This window comes from Ovis aries, chromosome 1 (genome assembly GCF_016772045.2).
Source record: "Ovis aries strain OAR_USU_Benz2616 breed Rambouillet chromosome 1, ARS-UI_Ramb_v3.0, whole genome shotgun sequence".
Classification (NCBI taxonomy): domain Eukaryota; kingdom Metazoa; phylum Chordata; class Mammalia; order Artiodactyla; family Bovidae; genus Ovis; species Ovis aries.
This window is the reverse complement of record NC_056054.1, coordinates 251,560,816-251,583,287: the sequence shown is the minus strand read 5'-3', so window position 1 is coordinate 251,583,287 and position 22,472 is coordinate 251,560,816. Positions and strand designations below refer to the sequence as shown.

Sequence of the window (22,472 nt, the reverse complement as noted above, 5' to 3'; positions counted from 1 at the left end):
GACCACAGTTCCTGACACATAGTAGGTACCTAGTAAGTACATTTTGTTGATTGAATTAATTTCCAGGATCCTTGGTCTTCTGATAATTATTCTCTAAATGAGTTCTTTTCTCATTATTAAAGAAAAACAGTTGCTTAACCCACAGTGACTCCGTTTTTACACTTAAATTCTTCACTCTGTGTTTCCTAAGAACAAAGATATTTTCTTCATAACAGTACAGTTATCAAAATCAGTACATTAACAATGATACCTCATCCACAGAATTTGTTCCCACTTAGCCAGTGTCCCAGTTTATGTGCTATGTAGCAAGAGAGGAATTTTATTTTTTCAGGATTCAATCCTAGAACACAAATTGCGTTTAGTAAGTGTCATGTCACTTTAGTTTCCTTTAACCTATAACAGTTTTTCAGCTTTTCTTGTCTTTCCTGACAGTTTTGAAGGATATAGATGTGTTATTTTATTGGATGTCCCTCAAGGTTTGTCTGATGTTGGCAGGAATATCACAGAACTGATGTTATATCCCTTTCAGTGAATAATACCATGGGATGTCTATTTATCTCACTAGTGGTATTATTAATTATAATCACTATAATAAAGTGGTATCTATCAAGTTTGGAAGTGAAGTTGCTCAGTCGTGTCCGACTCTTTGCAACCCCACGGACGGTAGCCTACCAGGCTCCTCAGTCCATGGAACTTTCCAGGCAAGAGTACTGGAGTAGGTTGCCATCTCCCTCTCTAGGGGATCTTCCCAACCCAGCGATCGAGCCCAGGTCTCCCGCACTGCAGGCAGACGCTTTACCGTCTGAGCCACCAGGGAAGCCCATCCATCAGGTTTACCTAATATCATTAGTAACTTGTGGGGAGGTTCTGTTTTTCATCATATTTCTCCCAATTAGTCTGAGCATTCATTGTTGATTCTTGCCTCAATTATAACTCCTATGGTTGTCAAAAGAGTGGTTTTCAAATTCATCATTTCTTCTATATTTGTAAGTTGAAATTCAGCCGTAGCAGTTACCTAGTTATAAAAAGTGCATTTTGTGGACTTCCCTGATTGTCTGGTGGCTAAGACTGCGCTCCCAGTGCAGGGGGCCTGCGTTCAATCTGTGGCTAGGACACAAGATCCCACGGGCCAGACCTAAAAGATTCCGCATGCCACAACTAAGACCCAGCACAACCAAATACATAAAAAACAAAAAGTGTACTTTCTTTTTTTCCTACTCTTGTTTCTATTAAGAGACTTTTTGAATATTGTACTAATTCTGCTTTATGTGTATACATACCTTACATCCTCCAAGCACCTGAATTATGGATGCATTATTTCTCATTGCAAAGCTCTTGTAGATTTTCTTTAATTGGTTGCTTGCTTAGCTGCTCTGTAATCCCATGTGGGAGAGTCCTATTGGGTCCCAGAGGACTATGTATTAGAGAGCAAAGTATTGAACCTCTCAGAGACTCACTCTTTTTCCTGTCTGCTTGAAGGCAGGAGCCACATCTTTATTCACTTTAAATCCCTAGGGCAATGTGTGCAAAGTAAACCCACAGTTAGTGTCCGTTGAACCAAACTATATCTCCTCTGTACCACTGTTAGTCCATTTTTTTCTTTTTAATTGATTTAAGAAATAGCTTCTATTTTCAAATCTTTTAAAGGGTCCTCTAAATTCCTTTTGGGATCATTCCTTTTTTGTTTAGTCGCTAAGTCATGTCCAACTCTTGCAGCCCATTGACTGTAGCCTGCCAGGCTCCTCTGTCCATGGGATTTTCCAGGTAAGAATACCAGAGTGGGTTGCCATTTCCTTCTCCAGGGGATCTTCCCAACCCAGGAATTGAACCCAGGTCTCCTGGATTGCAGGCAGATTCTTTACCAGCTGATCTATGAGGAAAACTCTTTCTACACCATAAGCTTTCCTTATTTTTTTTTTCTTTCACATTGGTATGCTTCTACTTTCAAAAGCATGGTTTTATTTCTCTACCCTGGCAATTCCCTTTAGACGTTTATAAATACTTTTCAGAGTTCTTTCCTGCTGTGCTGTTCTTAGTTACTCAGTCATGTCCAACTCTTTCTGACCCCGTGGAAGGTAGCCCACCAAGTTTCTCTGTCCCTGGGGGATTCTCCAGGCAAGAATACTGGAGTGGGTTGCCATGCCCTCCTCCATGGTATCTTCCCAACCCAAAGATCAAACCGCATTGCAAGCAGATTCTTTATCATCTGAGTCACCTGGGAAACCCAAGAATACTGGAGTGGGTAGCCTATCCCTTCTCCTGGGGAACTTCCTGACCCAGGAATCGAACCAGGGTCTCCTGCATTGCAGGAGGATGCCTTACCAGCTGAGCCCCCCTTATTTTCTGTTATGTATTCCTACTTTTTCTTTATTAAACTCATACTTTGTTGTGATTTTTTTGATAAATTAATACTGCCCTGAGAAAGGGAAGGATTGGGTAAAATTTCATTCCTGTTTGTTGAAGAGTCTGTGTTTTGTTGTTGCTGTTCCATGGACACTGAAACAAATTTTTTAAATTACCCCTCAATTTCTACTCATTATTTAGCTTTGAAGGATGTACTTAAGATTCAGTTCAGCTCAGTTCAATTGCTTAGTCATGTCTGACTATGACCCCGAGGACTGCAGCATGCCAGGCTTCCCTGTCCATCACCAATTCCCAGAGCTTACTCAAACTCATGTCCATTGAGTCGGTGATGCCATCCAACCATCTCATCCTCTGTCATCCCCTTCTCCTCTCGCTAAAGATTATTTATTAGCAAAATTTGGACTAGAAATGGGATGCCTGATCCCAGAGCTTAGGGCTTTGCTAATCAATACTTTCTTCCTGTAAAACAGCAGTGTCATATTCTGGAAATAAAACAGGAAAGCCTGGATGCTCTGATTTTAGCCACAGCTGTAATGAGGGTTCTATTGCAAGTTTAGATGCATGCTATCTAAATGCACGCATGCTCAGTTGCTTCAGTCATGTCCAACTCTTTGTGACTATAGCCCACCAGCCTCCTCTGTCCGTGGGAGTCTCCAGGCAAGAATACTGGAGTGGGTTGTCAGGCCCTCCTCCAGAGGAACTTCCTGACCCAGGGATCAAACCTATGACTCCTTCATCTGCACTGCAGGTGGATTCTGACCCACCAGGGAGATGTTCTCTGCATTCTACCCCAAATGTAAGCCTGTACATTCTGCTTTTCTACATCAGGTTAGGGAAGCCCTTTCTGTTCTCTGCAGAAGTACAATCCAGGAGGGTAGAGAATTAAAAGCTGTGGGAAACCCTCAACCAATACAGGATGGGAGTGGTGAATTAATGCTCCAACCTCACAATGGCTATCCAGGATTGGGGGCATGCTGTATGTGTCTCAGGGGTCCTTAAGGAATAACCAGTGACTTCAACAATGGACCCTTATACCGACTTTTTCTTCTTTCTTGTCTCACTCTTGCTGATCCATCAATTCTGTTCCACGGAAACACTTTCTAAATAAACTAGCTGCACCCAAATCATTGTCCCCAAGATCTACCTTTGGGAGTGCCCAAACTAAGCCACCTGGAGGAGGAGGGCATGGCAACCCACTCCAGTTTTCTTGCCTGGAGAATTCCATGGACAGAGGAACCCAGTGGCTACAGTCCATGGGTTCACAAAGAGCTGGATATAATATGAATGCAAACTAAGCCAACAATTCATTCAACAAACATTTACTAAATGACTTTGTTGTTGTTTAATCACTCAGTCATGCCTGACTCTTTTGCCACCCCATGGGCTATAGCCCACCAGGCTCCTCTGTCCACAGGATTTCCCAGCATAGAATACTAGAGTGGGTTGCCATTCTCATCCCCAGGATACCTCCCAACCCAGGAATCCAACCCAGGTCTCTTGTATTACAGGCAGATTATTTACCACTGAGCCACCAGGGAAGCCACTAAATGACTAGTCTATGATAAAATTCCTAGTGCCTGCTCTGAAGTGTATAACAGGGAGACCGAAAAGTAGAACATTACCTCAAAGTTACAGTCTGTTGTTGGAGATGCTATGTTAGAGGCAAGAACAGGATTATGCATCAAGACATGGGGTAGTTTATTTGGAAAGTGTTTCCACAGAACAGAATTGATGGATCAGCAAGAGTGAGACAAGAAGGAAGACAGAGTCAATATAATTAACAGACAAGCTAATTAATGAAATGTGAATCAAATATACAGCAACAACTGTATACCATGCAAATGACAACTAAAATTTGAGTTGATACCTTTGTATGCTCTGTATAGGGCTTCCCAGGTGTTGCTAGTGGTAAAGAACCTGCCTGCCAATGCAGGAGGTGCAGGAGACACTGGTTGAATCCCTGGGTCGGGAAGATCTCCTGCAGGAGGACATGGCAACCCATTCCAGTATTATTGCCTGGAGAATCCTGTGGACAGAGGAGCCTGGCGGCTTATAGTCCATAGGGTCGCAAATGGTCGAACACAACTGAAGTAGCTTAGCAGGCACGCTCTGTACAAGGGCTATGCTCTGCTCTTTTGTGGTTTGTAGTGGTATATGATATGATCCTAGGTGATACATGGATGGACATTTAAACATTTTTGTAGTTATTATGTTAATGTGTTCAGTTCAGTTCAGTCGCTCAGTCGTGTCCGACTCTTTGCGACCTCATGAATCGCAGCATGCCAGGCCTCCCTGTCCATCACCATCTCCCTGAGTTCACTCAGACTCATGTCCATCAAGTCTGTGATGCCATCCAGCCATCTCATCCTCGGTCGTCCCCTTCTCCTCCTGCCCCCAATCCTTCCCAGCATGTTAATGTGTACTAGACTAAAAATATACTTGACTTTTCAGAGCTTTATGGTTTAGGATGAGGCTGAAATTAATGAGTTGAAATTGGTTTTAAAGAAAAACATTGAGGGAATAATACCTGGGTGCAGATTGGCAAACATTGTGTGGGTGGTATGCAGGGTAATGAAATTTGGGGAATAGTGTTGCTGTAGGAAGAAAACCTAAAATGAAATCCCTGCTTTCTAGAAGGTCAACAGTGAGAGAACACTGGCCCACAAGCAAGAATTCACCACAATAAATTTAGAAACCAAACACAGGGAGAAGATAGGAAAACAGTGAGGAGCAAAGTGAAAGCTACGCTAGAGCTACCACCTCCATCGGAAGGCTATTAGCCTAGTCCAGGGGAGAGGTAATATCAGCCTGCATTAGGGAGTGTCTTCAGCAATGGCATCAGTTCAGTTCAGTTCAGTCGCTCAGTCGTGTCCGACTCTTTGCGACCCCATGAATCGCAGCACGCCAGGCCTCCCTGTCCATCACCATCTCCCGGAGTTCACATCCATCGAGTCGGTGATGCCATCCAGCCAGGTCATCCTCTGTCGTCCCCTTTTCCTCCTGCCCCTAATCCCTCCCAGCATCAGAGTCTTTTCCAGTGAGTCAACTCTTCGCATGAGGTGGCCAATGGCATGAGGACGAGTAATATATAATAGGTTCATTGCAATCATCCTATGAAAACCTCGCTGGTTGCGAACAGCATGAAGTTGAAACCTGTTCAGCCAAATCCAGAGCAGCTTTGTTCACATATATACACAACCACACAAATGGAATGAGAGAGCTGAACTCGTCAGTCAGAAATTAGAATTAGAAGCATATTTTTATTTAGCTTCAACGATCAGAGCAGTAGTGTGAATTAATCAGATTCTTGCCCCCATTTTTTTTTTTTTTCTACTTGACTCAGCGGCTCGAGAAACGCTAACACATATACAGCGCTTTCTATGTCTCAGGCATGTTATAAGAGCTTTACATTTTCCATTCTTCTAACCCTTTATTTGACACAGGAGGAAACTGAAGCATAGGAGATGCCCAGGTAATGCAGCTCTGTGAAACAGCAAGGATTAAACTCAGGCGTTCTGGCTCTAGAGTATCTATTCTTTACACTAGAATAAAAGAGTCGGATAATGCTGAAACAGCATCGGATCGTGACACACTCTTACTGGTGGCAAAACACTTGGCTCTGGGATCACAGTTTCTCCTTCTGTAAGACGGAGATAATAACGACGCTAGGAGTTTGGTGCAAAGGAGTGAGATAATGAATGCGAAAGCGAACTTCAAATTATGTAGGTGGGTCCACACACCAGTCTTTTGGAATAGTAAGAACGGGAACTCAAGAAATTGTAACGAATCAGTCTAAGAAGCTTGCAGCGAGACTCCGCCCCTGACGCTCCTCCCTCCGCGAGCCGCAGGTGGGGCCGGCAGATCTTCTTTGCGCATGCGGGAACTGCTGCCCGCTCCCACCTCTAACCCAGGCTGAGAGTAGCTGCCGTTTCTGAGAGGACGATTCGTAAGGAGGCCCCTGGCGCGGTTTCCCATTGCTCGTCCCTCTGCGGGCTTTGGCCATAGTTCAGCGGTGTCTAGAGGGTGGTCTGTTCTCGTCTACCTGCCTGACTTTCTGGAGAGGTACCTGTGGTTGGCCCAGTAGTCGGCTGTCGAAAGTGCCGGCCCCCGCGCCGGCGCCGGCTGCAGCCGGGTGGGAAGGCTCAAGATGGCGTGCCTGTTGGAGACCCCAATCCGCATGAGCGTCCTCTCGGTGAGTGACCCGCCGCAGCCGCTCGCTTGCCCGCGCGGGAGCTCGGGCCCAGCCCGCTCCATTCACCACCAACGCCGTCTGCCTTCTTGGGCACCACCCCTTGGGGTGGCCTCTGGCTCAGCTCTGGGCCGGGGAGTGAGAGAGGGTGGGCGGGCGGGATAGACTGGATCCCAGCCGAGCCCGAGACGTCTCCAACTGCCGGAGCGCTCACCGGTGCCGGTTCTCAGGACGGCGTCCGGCGGGCGGGCTGGTTGGGCGTACGGGCAGCTGGCCCAGCGGCGCGGCTTGGGCTTTGCCAGTTTCACCGAGCCCTCCTCTTAGCGATGCCGGTTCCCCGGGGCCGAGCACTCTGCTCCGTGAAGCGCCGGGCTTGCCGCTGAGCTGGGGATGAGTGCCCACTTAGCCACCCCTCCCCCCGGCCGCTGTGGCAAAAAGAGATAGAGGGTCCTTGGCCCCCACAGACTTGGGGCTACCACGCCAGATCTGTGTGGCTTCTATCGCTTCCCAGCACCCGGTCACGGGCTGGAGCTGCTTGCTTCTTGGCAACGGGTATTTCATATCAGTTGCAACGTCTCCTAGTGTGTGTAGTTATTTAAGCTCCCTTTCTCCGCTCTGCTGTGGAGGTCTCAGCCCTGTGAGTCTGAAGGAACCTGTGCTTGGCATTCCTCTTTCCTTCAAGGGGAGTCAAACGTTAAAAAAAAAAAAAAAAAAAAGGAATGTATTGACATGCCAGAAAGCAAACCTAGTTTGCTTGTTGAAGTTTAAAAATAAAACCAGAACGCGACTTTCACCGTTTACTGTGTTGCTCTTGAGAGAACCAGGACCAGGGGTGAAAGTTACTAAAAGGTACCTTAGAAGGGTTTTGCAACAAATGAAAGCTGTGCAACTGAGAAAAGTCAGTTTACCAGAGGCCCATTTGTTGTAGTTGGAAACCAGCCGGCAAAGACTGGTTGACCATCTTTTAGACTTGTCGTGGAAGTCAGTCCGATGTTGAGAGGGTGGCTGGATTGTAGGTGACTTGTCAGGTTCGGTGAGTCTGTGGCTTCAACTGGTTTCTTTTCTCTTCGGTGACTTCTCCCACAAACACACTCACCTATCTTAGCAGTTAGCACATTTGCAACAATTCGCGTTTAGAGCATTGTTGCAGTTGCAGAATTGTGGTATATTCCACCTTGATAATTTTTTTGGAGGGAGGGGAGCTGTACAGAAATCTTTTCTCTGATCCATTTTAGTAATCCTTTTTTTAAATTTTTAAACTGTGACTGGGGAAATAATGTTCACCTAAGCATTGAATTTAGATTCAGTTACCACACCTCTGACTGACACCTAGGAACATTTTATGGGAGAACAGGCCAATGACTTTTCCATCATTATGCTGTTGTTTTTAAGTCACTTTTCTCAATTCCCTTTAATTATTCTCGTTTATCCTTAACTTCGCTTGAAGCGTCTTTATTTTTGTACATCGTCAACTCGTATAGGGTACAGTTGATTTTTTTGTTTGTTTGTTTTCACTCCCTTAGTAATATTTCCTATTAAACTTTGTGCAAAAACTTCTTGAAGAGTGTTCTGTACTTCTAGTGGGGATTTGCTTTAGCCCCAGTCTCATTGGGCCTTTCTTCCCCTCCACCTCCAACCACCTGTTTTGTTTTGTTTTTTTTAAGGTTTTCAGAGTCTCAGGGTCTGGTCTTTCAGTTCATCAGTTCTGGAGCCTTGGGAAATCAGAGCTTTGGATAAATGATTTAAACTGTCAAACCTTATTGATTATAATAATTTCAACTGAAGCCTGGATCTTTCAAAGTTCTACCCAGGACACCACTTTTTGAAATACAAAATGCAGATGGAACAGGAATTAATAATCAAAAATTATCTTGAAAATAATTGACCCCTTTAATAGGCTACTTATTTTGTACCAGCTGTGTACAACACTCTTTAACGTATGCTTTAGGGAATGCATGATTGAGCTCAGCATACCCTCAGGGAACTCACTGGTCTGAATGACTCCATAGCTTGAAAAACATAATTCACACCAGGGGCAGATCAAATGGTTTAGAGAATTTCCATTCAAGGCCCTTTATATCTTCTCTCTGGTGGCTCAGATGGTAAAGAAATCTACCTGCAATGCGTGAGACCCGGGTTCAATCCCTGGGTTGGAAAGATCCCCTGGAGGAGGGAATGGCAACCCACTCCAATATTCTTGCCTGGAGAATTCCATAGACAGAGGAGCCTGGGGTCACAAAGAGTCAGACATAACTGAGCGACTAACCACAACCTCTCTGAGAGATTTCATACATTCTAAAACGTTAACTGTAGTCGAGTCACACATCTGCATGGTAAGCCTTGACTGTTCTCCATCTGGTCTCATGTCTTCAGTTGTGTGGGTGTTAGCCATCACTTCCAACAAAGCACATTCCTTCTTCTAAGAGAACTTGGTCCTGACTTCCCTTTTCTGTTAATGGTACTGTCTTTCATGGATCACCCACCATTAAACCACTTGAATCATCTTTGACTCTTAGCTCTTTCATGCCCCTGGAGCTAATCAGTCCTTAAGTTCTTTTGGCTCTTCATTCTCAGTGTTTCTCACATCTGTCTGTTCCTATGACCGTCTTCTTTTTCAGGACCTTATCATTTTATGCCTGCATCACCACAGTTCCTTGCAGTTTATTTTACTGCCTCTAATAGTTTTTACTGCCCCTAGTAGTCCAGTTCTCCACATTAATTTTCCTATACAGCACACAGGACACACGGTTTCCTTGTTTCAGTTCTTCACTGGATTCCTGTCAATGAAAGGATGCATTCCTATTCAGCTTTGGATGTAAGATTCTTTACCCTCTGCACAAACCTCTTATCCTATATAAACTGGCTTTCTCAAGTTAGAGTGATCTCGGATTCTTACAAACCCCAGTAGCCCTTGTCTGCCTGCTCATTTGCACACATGAATTCTAGCTTCATATGTAACATATTTTGAGCTTCTGTCATTTGCCAAGCATGGCATTGGGTTTGAGAATACAGTGGTGAACTGCGCAGACTGTCTCTGCCTTCTTGGAGATTAGTCTAGTGGGGGAAAGAGATGTTACAGATCAAAATGTCGCAGAGGTCTTTGTGAACGATGATTAGTGTTACGAATGAAAAATGTAGGATGCTGTACCAGCATGTAATAGAGGAATGTGTTCAAATATAGAGGTCAGTGAGCTAGGAAAGGTTTCCCTGAAGAAGTGACAATGAGCTAATAGTTCAAGGACAAGTAAGAACTAACTAGAAAAACAAGAGCATTCCAGGCAAGCTGGAATCCAGCTGAAATCAAGATTGAAATCAAGCTGGAATCAAGATTGCCAGGAGAAATATCAGTAACCTCAGATACATAGATGACATCATCTCCCTGATAGCTCAGTTGGTAAAGAATCTGCCTGCAATGCAGGAGATCCCGGTTCAATTCATGGGTTGGGAAGATCTGCTGGAAAAGGGATAGGCTACCCACTCCAGTATCCTTGGGCTTCCTTTGTGGCTCAGCTGGTAAAGAATCCACCTGCAATGCTGGAGACCTGGGTTCGATCCCTGGGTTGGGAAGATCCCCTGGAGAAGGGAAAGACTACCCACTCCAGTATTCTGGCCTGGAGAATACCATAGGCTGTATAGTCCATGGAGTCATAAAATGTCAGACACAACTGAGTGAGTTTCATTTTATGGCAGAAAGCACAGAAGAGCTAGAGTGTCTTGATGAAAGTGAAAGAGGAGAGTGAAAAAGTTGGCTTAAAACTCAACATTCAAAAAACTAAGATCATGGCATCTGGTCCCACCACTTCATGACAAATAGATGGGGAAACAATGGAAACAGTGACAAATTTTATTTTCTTGGGCTCCAGAATCACTGTAGATGGTGACTGCAGCCATGAAATTAAAAGACACTTGTTTCTTGGAAGAAAAGCTATGACCAACTGAGACAGCATATTAAAAAGCACAGGCATTACTTTGCCAACAAAGATCATCTAGTCAAAGCTATGGTTTTTCCAGTAGTCATGTATGGGTGTGCGAGTTGGACTATAAAGAAAGCTGAGTGCCGAAGAATTGATGCTTTTGAACTGTGGTGTTGGAGAAACTCTTGAGAGTCCCTTGGACAGCAAGGAGATCAAACCAGTCAATCCTAAAGGAAATGAGTCCTGAATATTCATTGGAAGGACTGATGCTGAAGCTGAAACTCCAGTACTTTGGCCACGTGATGCAAGTAACTGACCCATTAGAAAAGACCCTGATGCTCAGAAAGAGTGAAGGCAGGAAGAGAAGAGGGTGACAGAGGATGAGATGGTTGGATGGCATCACCCACTCGGTGGACATGAGTTTGAGTAAGCTCCGGGAGTTGGCGATGGACAGGGAGGCCTGGTGTGCTGCAGTCCACAGGGTTGTAAAAAGTCGGACATGACTAAGCAACTGAACTGAACTGAACTGATTCCAGGCAAAGGAAACTTGTGTTGCAGAGGCCCTGAGGCTTTTAGTAATTATTCTGTTTTATCTTCTTAGAGAGTAAAGTAATTCAGAGGTAAATGCTGGACCTTTCCTTCTTTTTAATCTAGCTACTCTTTATAGAGCTTCCCTGGTGTCTCAGACGGTGAAGAATCTGAAGGCAGTGCCGGACACCCAGGTTCGATCCCTGGGTAGGGGAGATCCCCTGGAGGAGGGCATGGCTCTCCAGTATTCTTGCCTGGAGAACCTGGACAGAGGAACCTGGCGGGCTACAGTCAATGTGGTGGCAGAGTTGGACACAACTGAGCCACTAACACACTTTCACTCTTTATAACACTGTGTTTTTTGTATGCTAGATTCTCAACAAATACTTGATTGAACTGTGTATTTGGAGGAATTGGAGGAAATCTCCAGGTGTCTTTCTTGGTCATAGCCATGATCACCCTATCCCTCTTTGGTTTGCGTTTAGCATTATAACATCACTGTTTTCAACACATTTATACATTTTCCCAAACTTTTGGGTGATTTTACATTGATTGCATTTTTTTTTTAAGTTTTTATTTTGAGATAGCTATGGATTCACAGGAAGTTGCGAAGGTAGTACAAAGAGATTGTTATGTATACTATGCCCAGTTCCCCCTTTTGGTCACGTTTTATCTAACTATTGTATAATATCAAAACCACATAACTTATTGGTATAAATATGTATGTACCTCTCTATCATATCACATGTGTATATTTCTGTAACAACACAGTCAAGATCTCCCTCATGCTACTTTTTTACAGTCACACCTGGTATCTCTAACCCTGGGCAACAGTTATTAATCTCTTCTCCATCTCTATGATTTTGTCATTTTGAGATTTGTGATTTTGACCTTTTGAGATTGGCTTTTGTCATTCAGTGTAATGCCCTGGAGATCCATCTAAGCTGTTGTAGATGTGTCAATAGTTTCTTCCTTTTAATTGCTGAGTAGTATCCCATGATACAAAGAAGGCAATGGCACCCTACTCCAGTACTCTTGCCTGGAAAATCCCATGATGGAGGAGCTTGGTAGGCTGCAGTCCACAGGGTCGCAAAGAGTCAGACACGACTGAGCGACTTCACTTTCACTTTTCACTTTCATGCACTGGAGAAGGAAATGGCAACCCACCCCAGTGTTCTTGCCTGGAGAATCCCAGGGACGGGGGAGCCTGGTGGGCTGCCGTCTATGGGGTCGCACAGAGTCGGACATGACTGAAGCAACTTAGCAGCAGCAGCATCCCATGATATGGAGATATAATATGGATGTCTGAAAGATAGTTTGCTTAACTGTTTTCCTATTAGAAATTTCAGTTGTTTGTAGTTTTTGGCTGTTAAAGCCTGCTATGAACAAACAGGTACAGGCTTTTCTGTGGACATAACGTTTTGTATCTCTGAGATAAATGCACAGTAGTGCAATTTTAGGTTCTGTGATCAATGTATGTTTAGTTCTTAAAGAAACTGACAAACTTTTCCAGAGTGACTGTACTATTTTACAGTCCCACCAGTAATATAGGAAAGATACGGTTTCTTTATCATTAGCTTTTATTTTAGCTGTTCTAATAGATGTATAGTGATATCTCATCATGGTCTTAATATACATTTCCGTAACAGTAATGTCAAAATATTTTCATTACTTGCCATTCATATTTTATTGAAATATGAATAAAATATTTTAGTGAAGTATTTTTTCATGTCCTTTTGCCCACTTTCTAATTGGACTGTTTGGTTTTTGACTGTAAGGTTTTGAAAGTTCTTTGTATATTCTAGATATGAGTCCTTGGTCAGATAGGTACTTCAAAAATATTTTCTCCCAGTGTGTAGCTTGTCTTTTCATCCTCTTAAACATAGTTTAGAAAAGGAACTTTTATCTCAATTTCACACCAGAAATTAATTAAAAATGGATCATAGATTTAATTGTAAAATATAAAACTTCTAGAATAAAGAGAAAATTTCCAGAACCTTGGGTTTGGTAACAAATTCTTAGATATAACATCAAAAGCATGATCCGTTTTTTTTAAAATTGATAACTGGACTTAAAATGAAAATTTATGCTTTTTGAAAGACCCCGTCAAGAGGATGATTACACTTTGGTCACTTTGTAATGGTTTGACAGACAAAATGATAAAATACCTTTGAATCATACTGTAGGCTGCAGAGACAGCTAAGGCCTTCCTTACATTCTTTTTCCAGTGCCATTATGCCTATTTGACAAGCAGCTATTTGAACGGTATAGGATATTCCAAGTCTGGATATTCCTTGATTTTGTTCTGTTCTTGACGATTATAAACATTTGTTGGTCTTAAAGTGCATAGTGATTTACTTTCTTACATGGACAACTGACAAGAGTTTTAAAAAGTTGTTCTTTTCTGTGAAGATCTTCCCTGGTGGCTCAGACAGTAAAGCGTCTGCCTATGATGTCGGAGACCTGGATTCAATCCCTGGGTCGGGAAGATCTCCTGGAGAAGGAAATGGCAACCCACTCCAGTGTTCTTACCTGGAAAATCCCATGGACGGAGGAACCTGATTAGGCTGCAGTCCATGGGGTCGCAAAGAGTTGGACACAACTGAGCAACTTCACTCACATCCTATAAGTATGAATTTGGTCTCTCTTGGTTTTTAGTAGTAAATGCAAAGTAAAATCTCATAAGTGCATTTTAAAGTTTTCTCTTTGTTTACAAAACACCAGTGAACACAAGGTATGTTAGGAGGTGGTGCTAAAAGAAAATCAGTATAAACTTCCTAATCTTTAATAGGAATGTGTGAAGAACAGAAGATGCTCATTGCATGTTTCTGGACATCTTGCTATCTTTTTAAGGAAAGATTGCCACCTGAATTCAGACATCAAATGGTCAAGAAGTCATTTATGCTTTACCAAGAATTAGGTAGGGTCTTCCCGTTTCACTTGGAGATCTACTTTTATTTCCTCCCATTCTCATCAAGAAGTTTTAAAGTAGTGCCAAGAGCCAGGAATTTCAGTTACTTTGATTTTTAGTTTTTTGATTTTGACAGTTGTTTTGCAGTGCTGTGTATTGTGTTGGCTTCTAAGTAAAGGTATGGAATTATTGACAAAGGAGAATTTCTGTTATTTTCTGGAGATTGGAGAACAGCTACCCTCACTGAGCAGTAGTGCTGTGATCCTTAGGACTGTTTAGATAGGAATGAAAAGTATTCCAAATAAGAGCTGTTTTGCAGAAACATCTCCCACTTGTCACTTCGGTAAAAGAAAACTGTTTTGATCTCATTTCATAAACTCAGAAGAATAAAGAATTATCTGCATTCTCTGGTATAGTCATAAAGTTATTGCGGGAGGGGAATGATGAGACAGAGTTGTGCTTTCTATTAAAAATGAAAAGTTCAGATTCCAGCCTGTAGAATCTATTAACATTTGGAAGTCTTTACCACTTGCAAAATGATTACAGAATACACGATTCTTTTGTTTCAGGAAGAATTTATTAAGCTTTCAATAAGTTGTAAGACATGACTGATTGAATAAGGGGAATGAAGAAAAGGAAAGAGTCATAATCATGATCAAGTATGACTGGCAAGATTTTTAGCTTTATATCTAGGTGGTATCCTCTACCAAGATGGTGAGGATTAGAAGCAGAACATGTTAGAGGAAAGTGAAACTCTCTCAGTCTGGTCCGACTCTTTGTGACCCCATAGACTATACAGTCCATGGGATTCTCCAGGCCAGAATACTGGAGTAGATTGTTCCCTTCTCCGGGGAATCTTCCCAACCCAGAGATCAAACCAGGTCTCCCACATTGCAGGCAAATTCTTTGCCAGCTGAGTCACCAGGGAAGCCCAAGAATACTGGAGTGAGTAGCCTATCCCTTTTCCAGCGGATCCTCCCAACCCAGGAAATCGAACCAGGGTCTCCTGCATTGTAGGCAGATTCGTTACCAGCTGAGCCACCAGGGAAGCCTGTGTTAGAGGAATAAGGAAGAAAAATGAGTTTTATTTTGGACATGCTGCATGAAGTGTTTTCTGGGAATTCATTTAGAGGCGTCCAATAGGCAGTTGGATATTCTGGAACGTTTTCCACAGCACCGAGCAGTTTTCTCCAGTCCTCTGTGGATATCAACTGGATGCCCTACAGTTTAGCCCAATTCTGATACTGTTTACTTGGAAATAGTATCAGATTCCACAGGTTAAGTCCTGCAAGACTGTCCCTGCTTCAGACAGCAGTTCCAAGTCCACATTGTTCTCCTGTCCTCTGATTGACCAGATATAAATCAAGGGATTGTACTACTCCCTTCTTGGATTCAATTATTTGTCAGAATGGTTCACAAAACTCAGCAAAACATTCACTTATGTTTACCAGTTTATTATAAAGGATAGATGAATAGCCAGGTGAAGAGGTACATAGGTCAAGATCTAGAAAGGTCTCAAGTTCAGAAACTTCTGTCCCTGTGGAACTGGGGTGCAAAATCTTCCTGGCCTGTGGATCCATTCACCTACCTGGAAACTCATCACATTTTATTCAGGAATGTATATAGAACTTTAATCTCCAGCCTCCCTCTCTTCCATTTTCCAGAGGTTGGTGGCTGGGACTGAAAGTTCCAGCCCTCTAATCACTTGGTATTTTTGGTAACCAGTCCCAACTTGAGGCTATCTAGGGCCCCAGCCTGATCATTGATTAGCATAAGCTCTTGAAAAATATTCCTTATGAATAAGTAAAGATACTCATATAATGCAGGAAATTTTTCAAGAGTTTCAGGAGCTTTTTGCCAGGAACTGGAAGAAAGAATGGATTGGATATACTAGGCTGACCAAAAAGTTCACTCAGGAATGGAAAATCTGAATGAACTTTTTGGTTAACCCATTATTTATTAAACTACAGATATAAAGGTCTAATGGGCTTTCCAGGTGGCACATTGGTAAAGAATCTGCCTGCCAGTGCAGGCGATGCAGGAGACACGGGTTTGATCCCTGGGTTGAAAAGATTCCCTGGAGAAGAACGTGGCAACAAAGTCCAGTATTCTTTCTGGGAAAATCTTGTGGACAGATGAGCTTGTCAGGCTACAGCTCATGGGGTCATGAAGAGCTGGACATGATTGAGTGATTGAGCATACATAGAAGTCTAATGCTTAAACCTGGGGAGATGATTATTATTGGGATTCATCAGTACATTGATCTGTTGATCTTAGCCTTTTCAGTTTAAGAGGCTCAACACCATCTTCCCCAGAAAAACATGCATCTGCCTAAAGAATCACATAATTTCAAGAGGCTCATGAATTCCCTGAAACCCACACATAAATCTTGAGTTAACAGTTCCTATTCTTTATTCATTCCAGTCAGTCAGAAAAACATATCACAAAATTTAAAACTCATTTAAAATAATTTTAGAATGGTAACAAATTATAACACAAGGTTTTAAAAGTCATGTAAGGTAGCATGTGGGAGACTTGGCTCTGAAGAACTATAATCTTTTTCCCAGAATATACCAGTGATCTTCCCCAAGGTGTATTATATCTACAGAAAGGACTTTGTTGTAGCAGATGGTGTAGCAGACCTGGGAGACAGAGCTAGGTGAGAAATTTCAGTAGGACAAAGTAACGTCTGGACACAGGCAAAGTGGAATAGATTAAAAGTACAAGTGGCCCATGATATTGGCATAATAGTCACAGACCTCAATGTGGATGATGGTCAGGCAGATCCTGAGTGGTACTATGATCAAAAAGTTAACGCACCAGTTGCTGGAAGAAATAGACTGAGTATGGGTCAAGCACCATGGATAGCTCCGAGGCAAGGGTATTTACTGCCTCTAAAACTCTGAAACAAATAAAGCCTTTTTTTTTTCCCCCTTCTTTTTTGAATAATGAGGCAGGTAGCCTATCTGGACTGTGTCACCTCTGAGGTGTACCATGAAAGATGGTACCCTGGATTTCTAAGTCATTACATGACTGCAGTTTTGAAGAATAATTCAAACTATTCTTATGGTCAAGGACAATATCACATCCATGTCTGAGTAGCCTCGCTCTGTTATGTCACGATTGAGAAGTAGGCATTTCAGTGCACCCTAGTGGATTTTCTGGGCTATCTTAACATTTTAGAAGGCATCTAAATAAACCTTTGCCAACCCAGAGGATATCTCAATCTCTGTAAAACTCCTCACAACCCTTGTCACTCCAATGAGAAGGTTCTTGCTCCCTTGGACTTCCAGATTCTCCTGTTTGGCACCATAAATCCTTACATGATTCGTGTATTCTATCTAGAGGGATCTCTTCTTGGCCCTCAGTCTTCAGACATTTTTGTCTACATTGAAGAGTAAATGAATAAAATTTAATAGTGAGAAGGAATCTTAAAAATCATCTAGACTCAATATGTAAAGAAAGCTGAGTGCTGAAGAATTGATGCTTTTGAACTGTGGTGTTGGAGAAGACTCTTGAGAGTCCCTTGGACTGCATGGAGATCCAGCCAGTTCATCCTAAGGAAATCAGTCCTGAATATTCATTGGAAGGACTGATGCTGAAGCTGAAACTCCAATACTTTGGCCACCTGATTTGAAGAACTGACTCATTTGAAAAGATCCTGATGCCGGGAAAGATTGAAGAGGGGAGGAGAAGGGGACAACAGAGGATGAAATGGCTGGATGGCATCATCAACTCGATGGACATGAGTTTGAGTAAGCTCTGGGAGTTGGTGAAAGACAGGGAGGCCTGGTGTGCTGCAGTTCATGGGGTCGAAAAGAGTTGGACACGACTGAGCAACTGAACTGAACTGTTGATATTTTTTGTATCATTCCAGAGGGAGGTAGATTTTATCCCGTCAATATTAGGGAAAAAAATTCTCCAGCAGATAGTTTTCTTTAATGGTGAAATTAACTCTATGGCAGAGAAATATAGTCTCACTAGAACTCTTCAAGTAGCAATGAGGCAGTATTTAGAATCTTGTGACTTTATTGTCACCAGAACACAGTTAGAACGTGGGGAAGGGGCGACATATGATTTGACAGTAAAGCACAGTTGAGTAAAATTTCAAAGTGTCAGATTTCTGATGTTCTGGGTTGTGACGCCTGAATCTCTTTAGTGACAATATACAAACACATCAGGGACTTCCCAGGTGGTGCTAGTGGTAAAGAACCCACTTGCCAGTGCAGGAGACCTAAGAGACACTGGTTCGATCCCTGGGTCAAGAAGATCCCCCGAAAGAGGACATGGCAACCCACTCTAGGATTCTTCCCTGGAGAATCCCATGGACAGACGAGACTGGCCGGCTACAGTCCATAGGGTCGCAAAGAGTCAGACAAGAGTGAAGGGACTTAGCACACATGATTGCACAGACACGTCAAGTGTTCTTGGACTTTAAAATGAATAATTGTGAATCTGTGACTGACCTAAGCAGTACAGTTATTTGGGAGTTCAGAAAATTGGGAAGCATTTGTTTGGACTGAGAGTTTTGGAGACATCAGAAAATCAAATCTTGGTTTTAAATTGGGATGGAGAAGACGTTCTGAAGCTCACAGTTGACTGGAATTTTAAGAGCTGTTTCATTTAGCGGTTCTCAACTCTACCAGACTCCACACCCTGTTCTTAAAACATATTTGTGAAAGTGAAGTCGCTCAGTCGTGTCCGACTCTTAGCGACCCCATGGACTGCAGCCTACCAGGCTCCTCTGTCCCTGGGATTTTCCAGGCAAGAACACTGGAGTGGGTTGCCATTTCCTTCTCCAATGTATGAAAATGAAAAGTGAAAGTGAAGTCGCTCAGTCATGTCCAACTCTTAGCGACCCGATGGACGGTAGCCTACCAGGCTTCTCCATCCATGGGATTCTCCAGGCAAGAGTACTGGAGTGGGGTACCATTGGCTTCTTTAGAAGCACCTCTTTGGCTCTCCTGAAGTGAAATTCACTGGTAACTGTTCTTACATGTAAATTTTTAAGGGTTGGCATGATGCCTCAGCTGTGTTAAGGGAGAAAGAGTAGGAAACTATGCCATTTAAGTGAGTAAATACTCAGGTACTGGAGAGAAGTAATAAAGTAGTGCTGTGCTGTTCTCAGTCATGTCTGACTCTTTGTGACCCCATGGACTGTAGCCCACCAGTCTCCTCTGTCCATGGGATTCTCCAGGCAAGAATACTGGAGTGGGTTGCCATGTCCTCCTTCGGGGGATCTTCCCGACCCAGGGATTGAACCCAGGTCTCCCGCATTGCAGGTGGATTCTTTACCGTCTGAACCACCAGGGAAGCCCAAGAACACTGGAGTGGGCAGCCTATCCCTTCTCTAGAACTTCCTGACCTGGGAATCTAGCTGGGGTCTCCTGCATTGCAGGTGGATTCTTTACAAGCTGAGCTACCCAGGAAGCCGAATAAAGAGGTGATATATTTGCAAGTAAGGTTAGTTTAGCTATAAATATGACTGTTGTAGGACAGATTGATATAGGTATGATGTGATGGTTACTTAAATATAATAAGTGATATTGATTTTGATGTGACTTTCTGAAACAAAAGGTACTTTTGGTAAAGTACCTAACAAGACAGAGTTCAAGTCCAACCTCTTCTATATTCTTTTGGGAATTGCATTTTTGGAAAATGTTATAATAAAATGATGCTGAACATATATTGTGTTTGTATGTAAAATGGAGTTAGAGTCTAGGCTCAGGATATTAAAATAAAGTTTATTTTGCTACATGACTCTATAATGGAAAGTCTTTTGGAATGTGGGCCTATTGTCCACTCACAGGACATGTAGCATCCTTAGTCCTTTCGCACTAGATATTAGTAGCATCTACTTTCGTTCTGACAGTCCCAAATCACTTCCATAAATTTACAAAACGTATTTTAGGCAGTAGTGCTGTCCGTGTTGAGAACCACTGAGATGCTGAGGGTATGTGGTTCTCTGGTGATGTGTGTGTAATAGTGTGCCTCCCTCTTTCTCCTCTGCGCTTCTCCGTTCCCCCAGCTTGTGCAGTGTATAGTATAAGGAGATGGAAGTAAAATGTGCTGTTAAACACTTCCGCCATAGCATGTATAGCCCTCTAATATCTGGCATCATTTATTTATTGTATTTATTGCTTTTTATCATGCTCTCCTTGCTGAAATGTCAATTCTGCAAAGGTGGGCCTTTTTTGGTCATTGCCTAGGCTGTGTAGTTGTTTAACTGTTGACTGAATTTAAGAGTACAACTTAAGCTTTTCTTTTGTAGTCCCGAGTGTATACTGTAATCACAGTAGTACTAAATTGCATTTCTCAAACACACCACTTTGCTTCAGAACTCTTTTGCATGTGCTGTGCTCTCTACCTCGAGTCCTTGTCTTTTTTTCTTCCGTTTTCACCTAACAATAATATTAGTCTTTCAGATTAATCATCCTGCTGCTTAGATACCATCTCCCATTCCACCTCTAACTTCTGTATTTCAGTTAATTATATCTTCAACTTTCTTTTTATTATGTGTTCATTTTTATGGTTATACTTATCCCCTGGTAGAAATAACAACTGTAACTTACTTACCTGTTTCCTTTCTGTGTTGAATGCCTTGAGGGTAAGGGACTGTATCTAATCTCTGTTACCAGCACCTAGTAAATTAAAGATATTCACATGTTGAATTTCAGCATGAAATAGGTTTTAAATGAATCTTTGTAGAGCTCAGACATTCTATTTTTGGGGTTGTGTTCCTTTCATCTCTCCCCTAAACCAAGGTTTTCCCTGACAATGCTGAATGATCAACATTATGAATAATTTATCTTGAAGTTCCTAGTAGTTTTTGGAATAATTGACATATTAAAGTTTGATTGGCAATAACCAATTTAAAATTCATTTCTTAGGGGTCAGAATTCCCCATTGAGAGTTAGAATATTTTAGTTTCTAAAGAACACATGAATTAAATGAGAAAATAGATATGAAAATGCTTTGTAAACTATAACTTGCTAAACAAGTGTCAGGTATTATAAAAATATTTGTATTCTGTCTACCTTTTCTTTCTGGGTTGGTTGTATGGGAACAAGAACACTAGGAAGATTACTCCTTGGAACTTCCCCAGTGGTTAAGACTCTGCACTGCACTGCAGCGCGTGTGGGTTTGATTTCTGTTTGGGGAACTAAGATCCTGCATGCTGTGCACCATGGCCAAAAAAAAAAGATTACTCCTTGACCTATGTGATCAAATATTTTCTGAGTCTGTTGTTATACCTGCAGTTATAATGAAAGGTAGTAATAAAAAGTGCACTAATGATTGCTTTTAATGATTCTTTTCTACATTTTTAAGTTTTTAAAAAATCTCAAGTAATGAAAGGTTAGAGTTTTAAGTTCAGCACTCAAATGCGTATTTATTTCTCGCTAAGTGCTTAGTTTGCTCTGAGAATAAGGCCGTCATCAGGTGAAGACAGGTATCTGTCTGAATGTGCTGTGCTTGGCCACTCAGTCGTGTCTCGCTCTTTGAGAGCCCATGGACTGTAGCCTGCCAGGCTCCTCTGTCCATGGGGATTCTCCAGGCAAGAAGACTGGAGTGGGTTACCATGCCCTCCTGCAGGGGATTTTCCCAACCCAGAAATTGAACCCAGGTCTCCCACTTTGCAGGCAGATTCTTTACCATCTGAGCCACCAGGGAAGCTGATCTGTCTGAATAATTAAGCTTTGACCATTAATATGAATATCAATACCTGAGAAGAGCATTTGTTACACTTAAAAAAAAATATTTTTTAATTCAAAAATATAATTTTCCTGAAATCAGTATTTGTATGGATCATTTACAGGGGCTTTTCCTGTAATACCTGCAAATGTATTATCTCATTTGCTCCATACTCTGAACTATGCGGTGACATCACCATTTTATGCTTGAAGACAGCAGTCTCAAAATTTTGTTTTTTGCCCTGAGTCATGAAGTAGTAGAACTAAGTTTCAAACCCATCTTCTAATGCCGGATCATGTTTTCTTGTCTACCACTCAATGCCTGAATATGGTAGAAATAAAGAACATACTATTTTAAAGAAATATACATAGAGCAAGATTTTAATGAAATGAAATTGATAACTTTCTAATTAACACTTAAATTCTCACTGTTCATTGTCTAATAAACCCATTGTTTCATTTCAGGTTTTAAAACTTCAGTTGAACACATTTACTTCTAATCTTTGAGTTAAATCCCATTCAAGTGTAGGACTTAGTAGTTTAGTATTCAAGACCTTTCCCAAAGAATTTTTTTTTTCCCCTAAAGTTAGGGTTTTATTCACCCCAGCCATGGGTAGTTTATTCAGAAGGGCAAGTAGAGAATGTTCTAGTGGGCCTTTTCAGCATGTGTGACCAGTTTTCTGAGCTATCATTAAGATTTTCCTCTTTTGTGCTACTAAAGAGGAATAAAAGGTAGGGGGAGCATATAGCCTGGTCTGTCTCCAAAACTCTTCATTTATGTGTGTTATCTGTGACAAGTATTAATAGTGCTGTCTTTCAGTCCTAAAATTATCCTGGTTTGGATGGTAAATTTGAAGGTCTATTCATTGTCTATT

The 22,472-nt window shown here is 42.1% G+C and overlaps 1 protein-coding gene across 11 annotated transcripts in view; it reads left to right on the top strand.

Annotated features, from left to right (window-relative positions):
- The first annotated feature begins 6,256 nt into the window (after positions 1-6,256).
- ARMC8 (armadillo repeat containing 8) overlaps positions 6,257-22,472 on the top strand; it is a 104,192-nt gene continuing 87,976 nt past the window's right edge. For 9 of the 11 annotated variants that reach the window (XM_015092648.4, XM_060395412.1, XM_042236612.2 and 6 more), the window contains exon 1: positions 6,257-6,556. In XM_015092648.4, the coding sequence (XP_014948134.1) occupies positions 6,512-6,556 (45 nt within the window). In that variant the 5' untranslated portion in view covers positions 6,257-6,511. The remainder of the gene's footprint in view (positions 6,557-22,472) is intronic. The other 2 variants (XM_042236630.1, XM_042236592.1) reach the window with 1 other exon arrangement.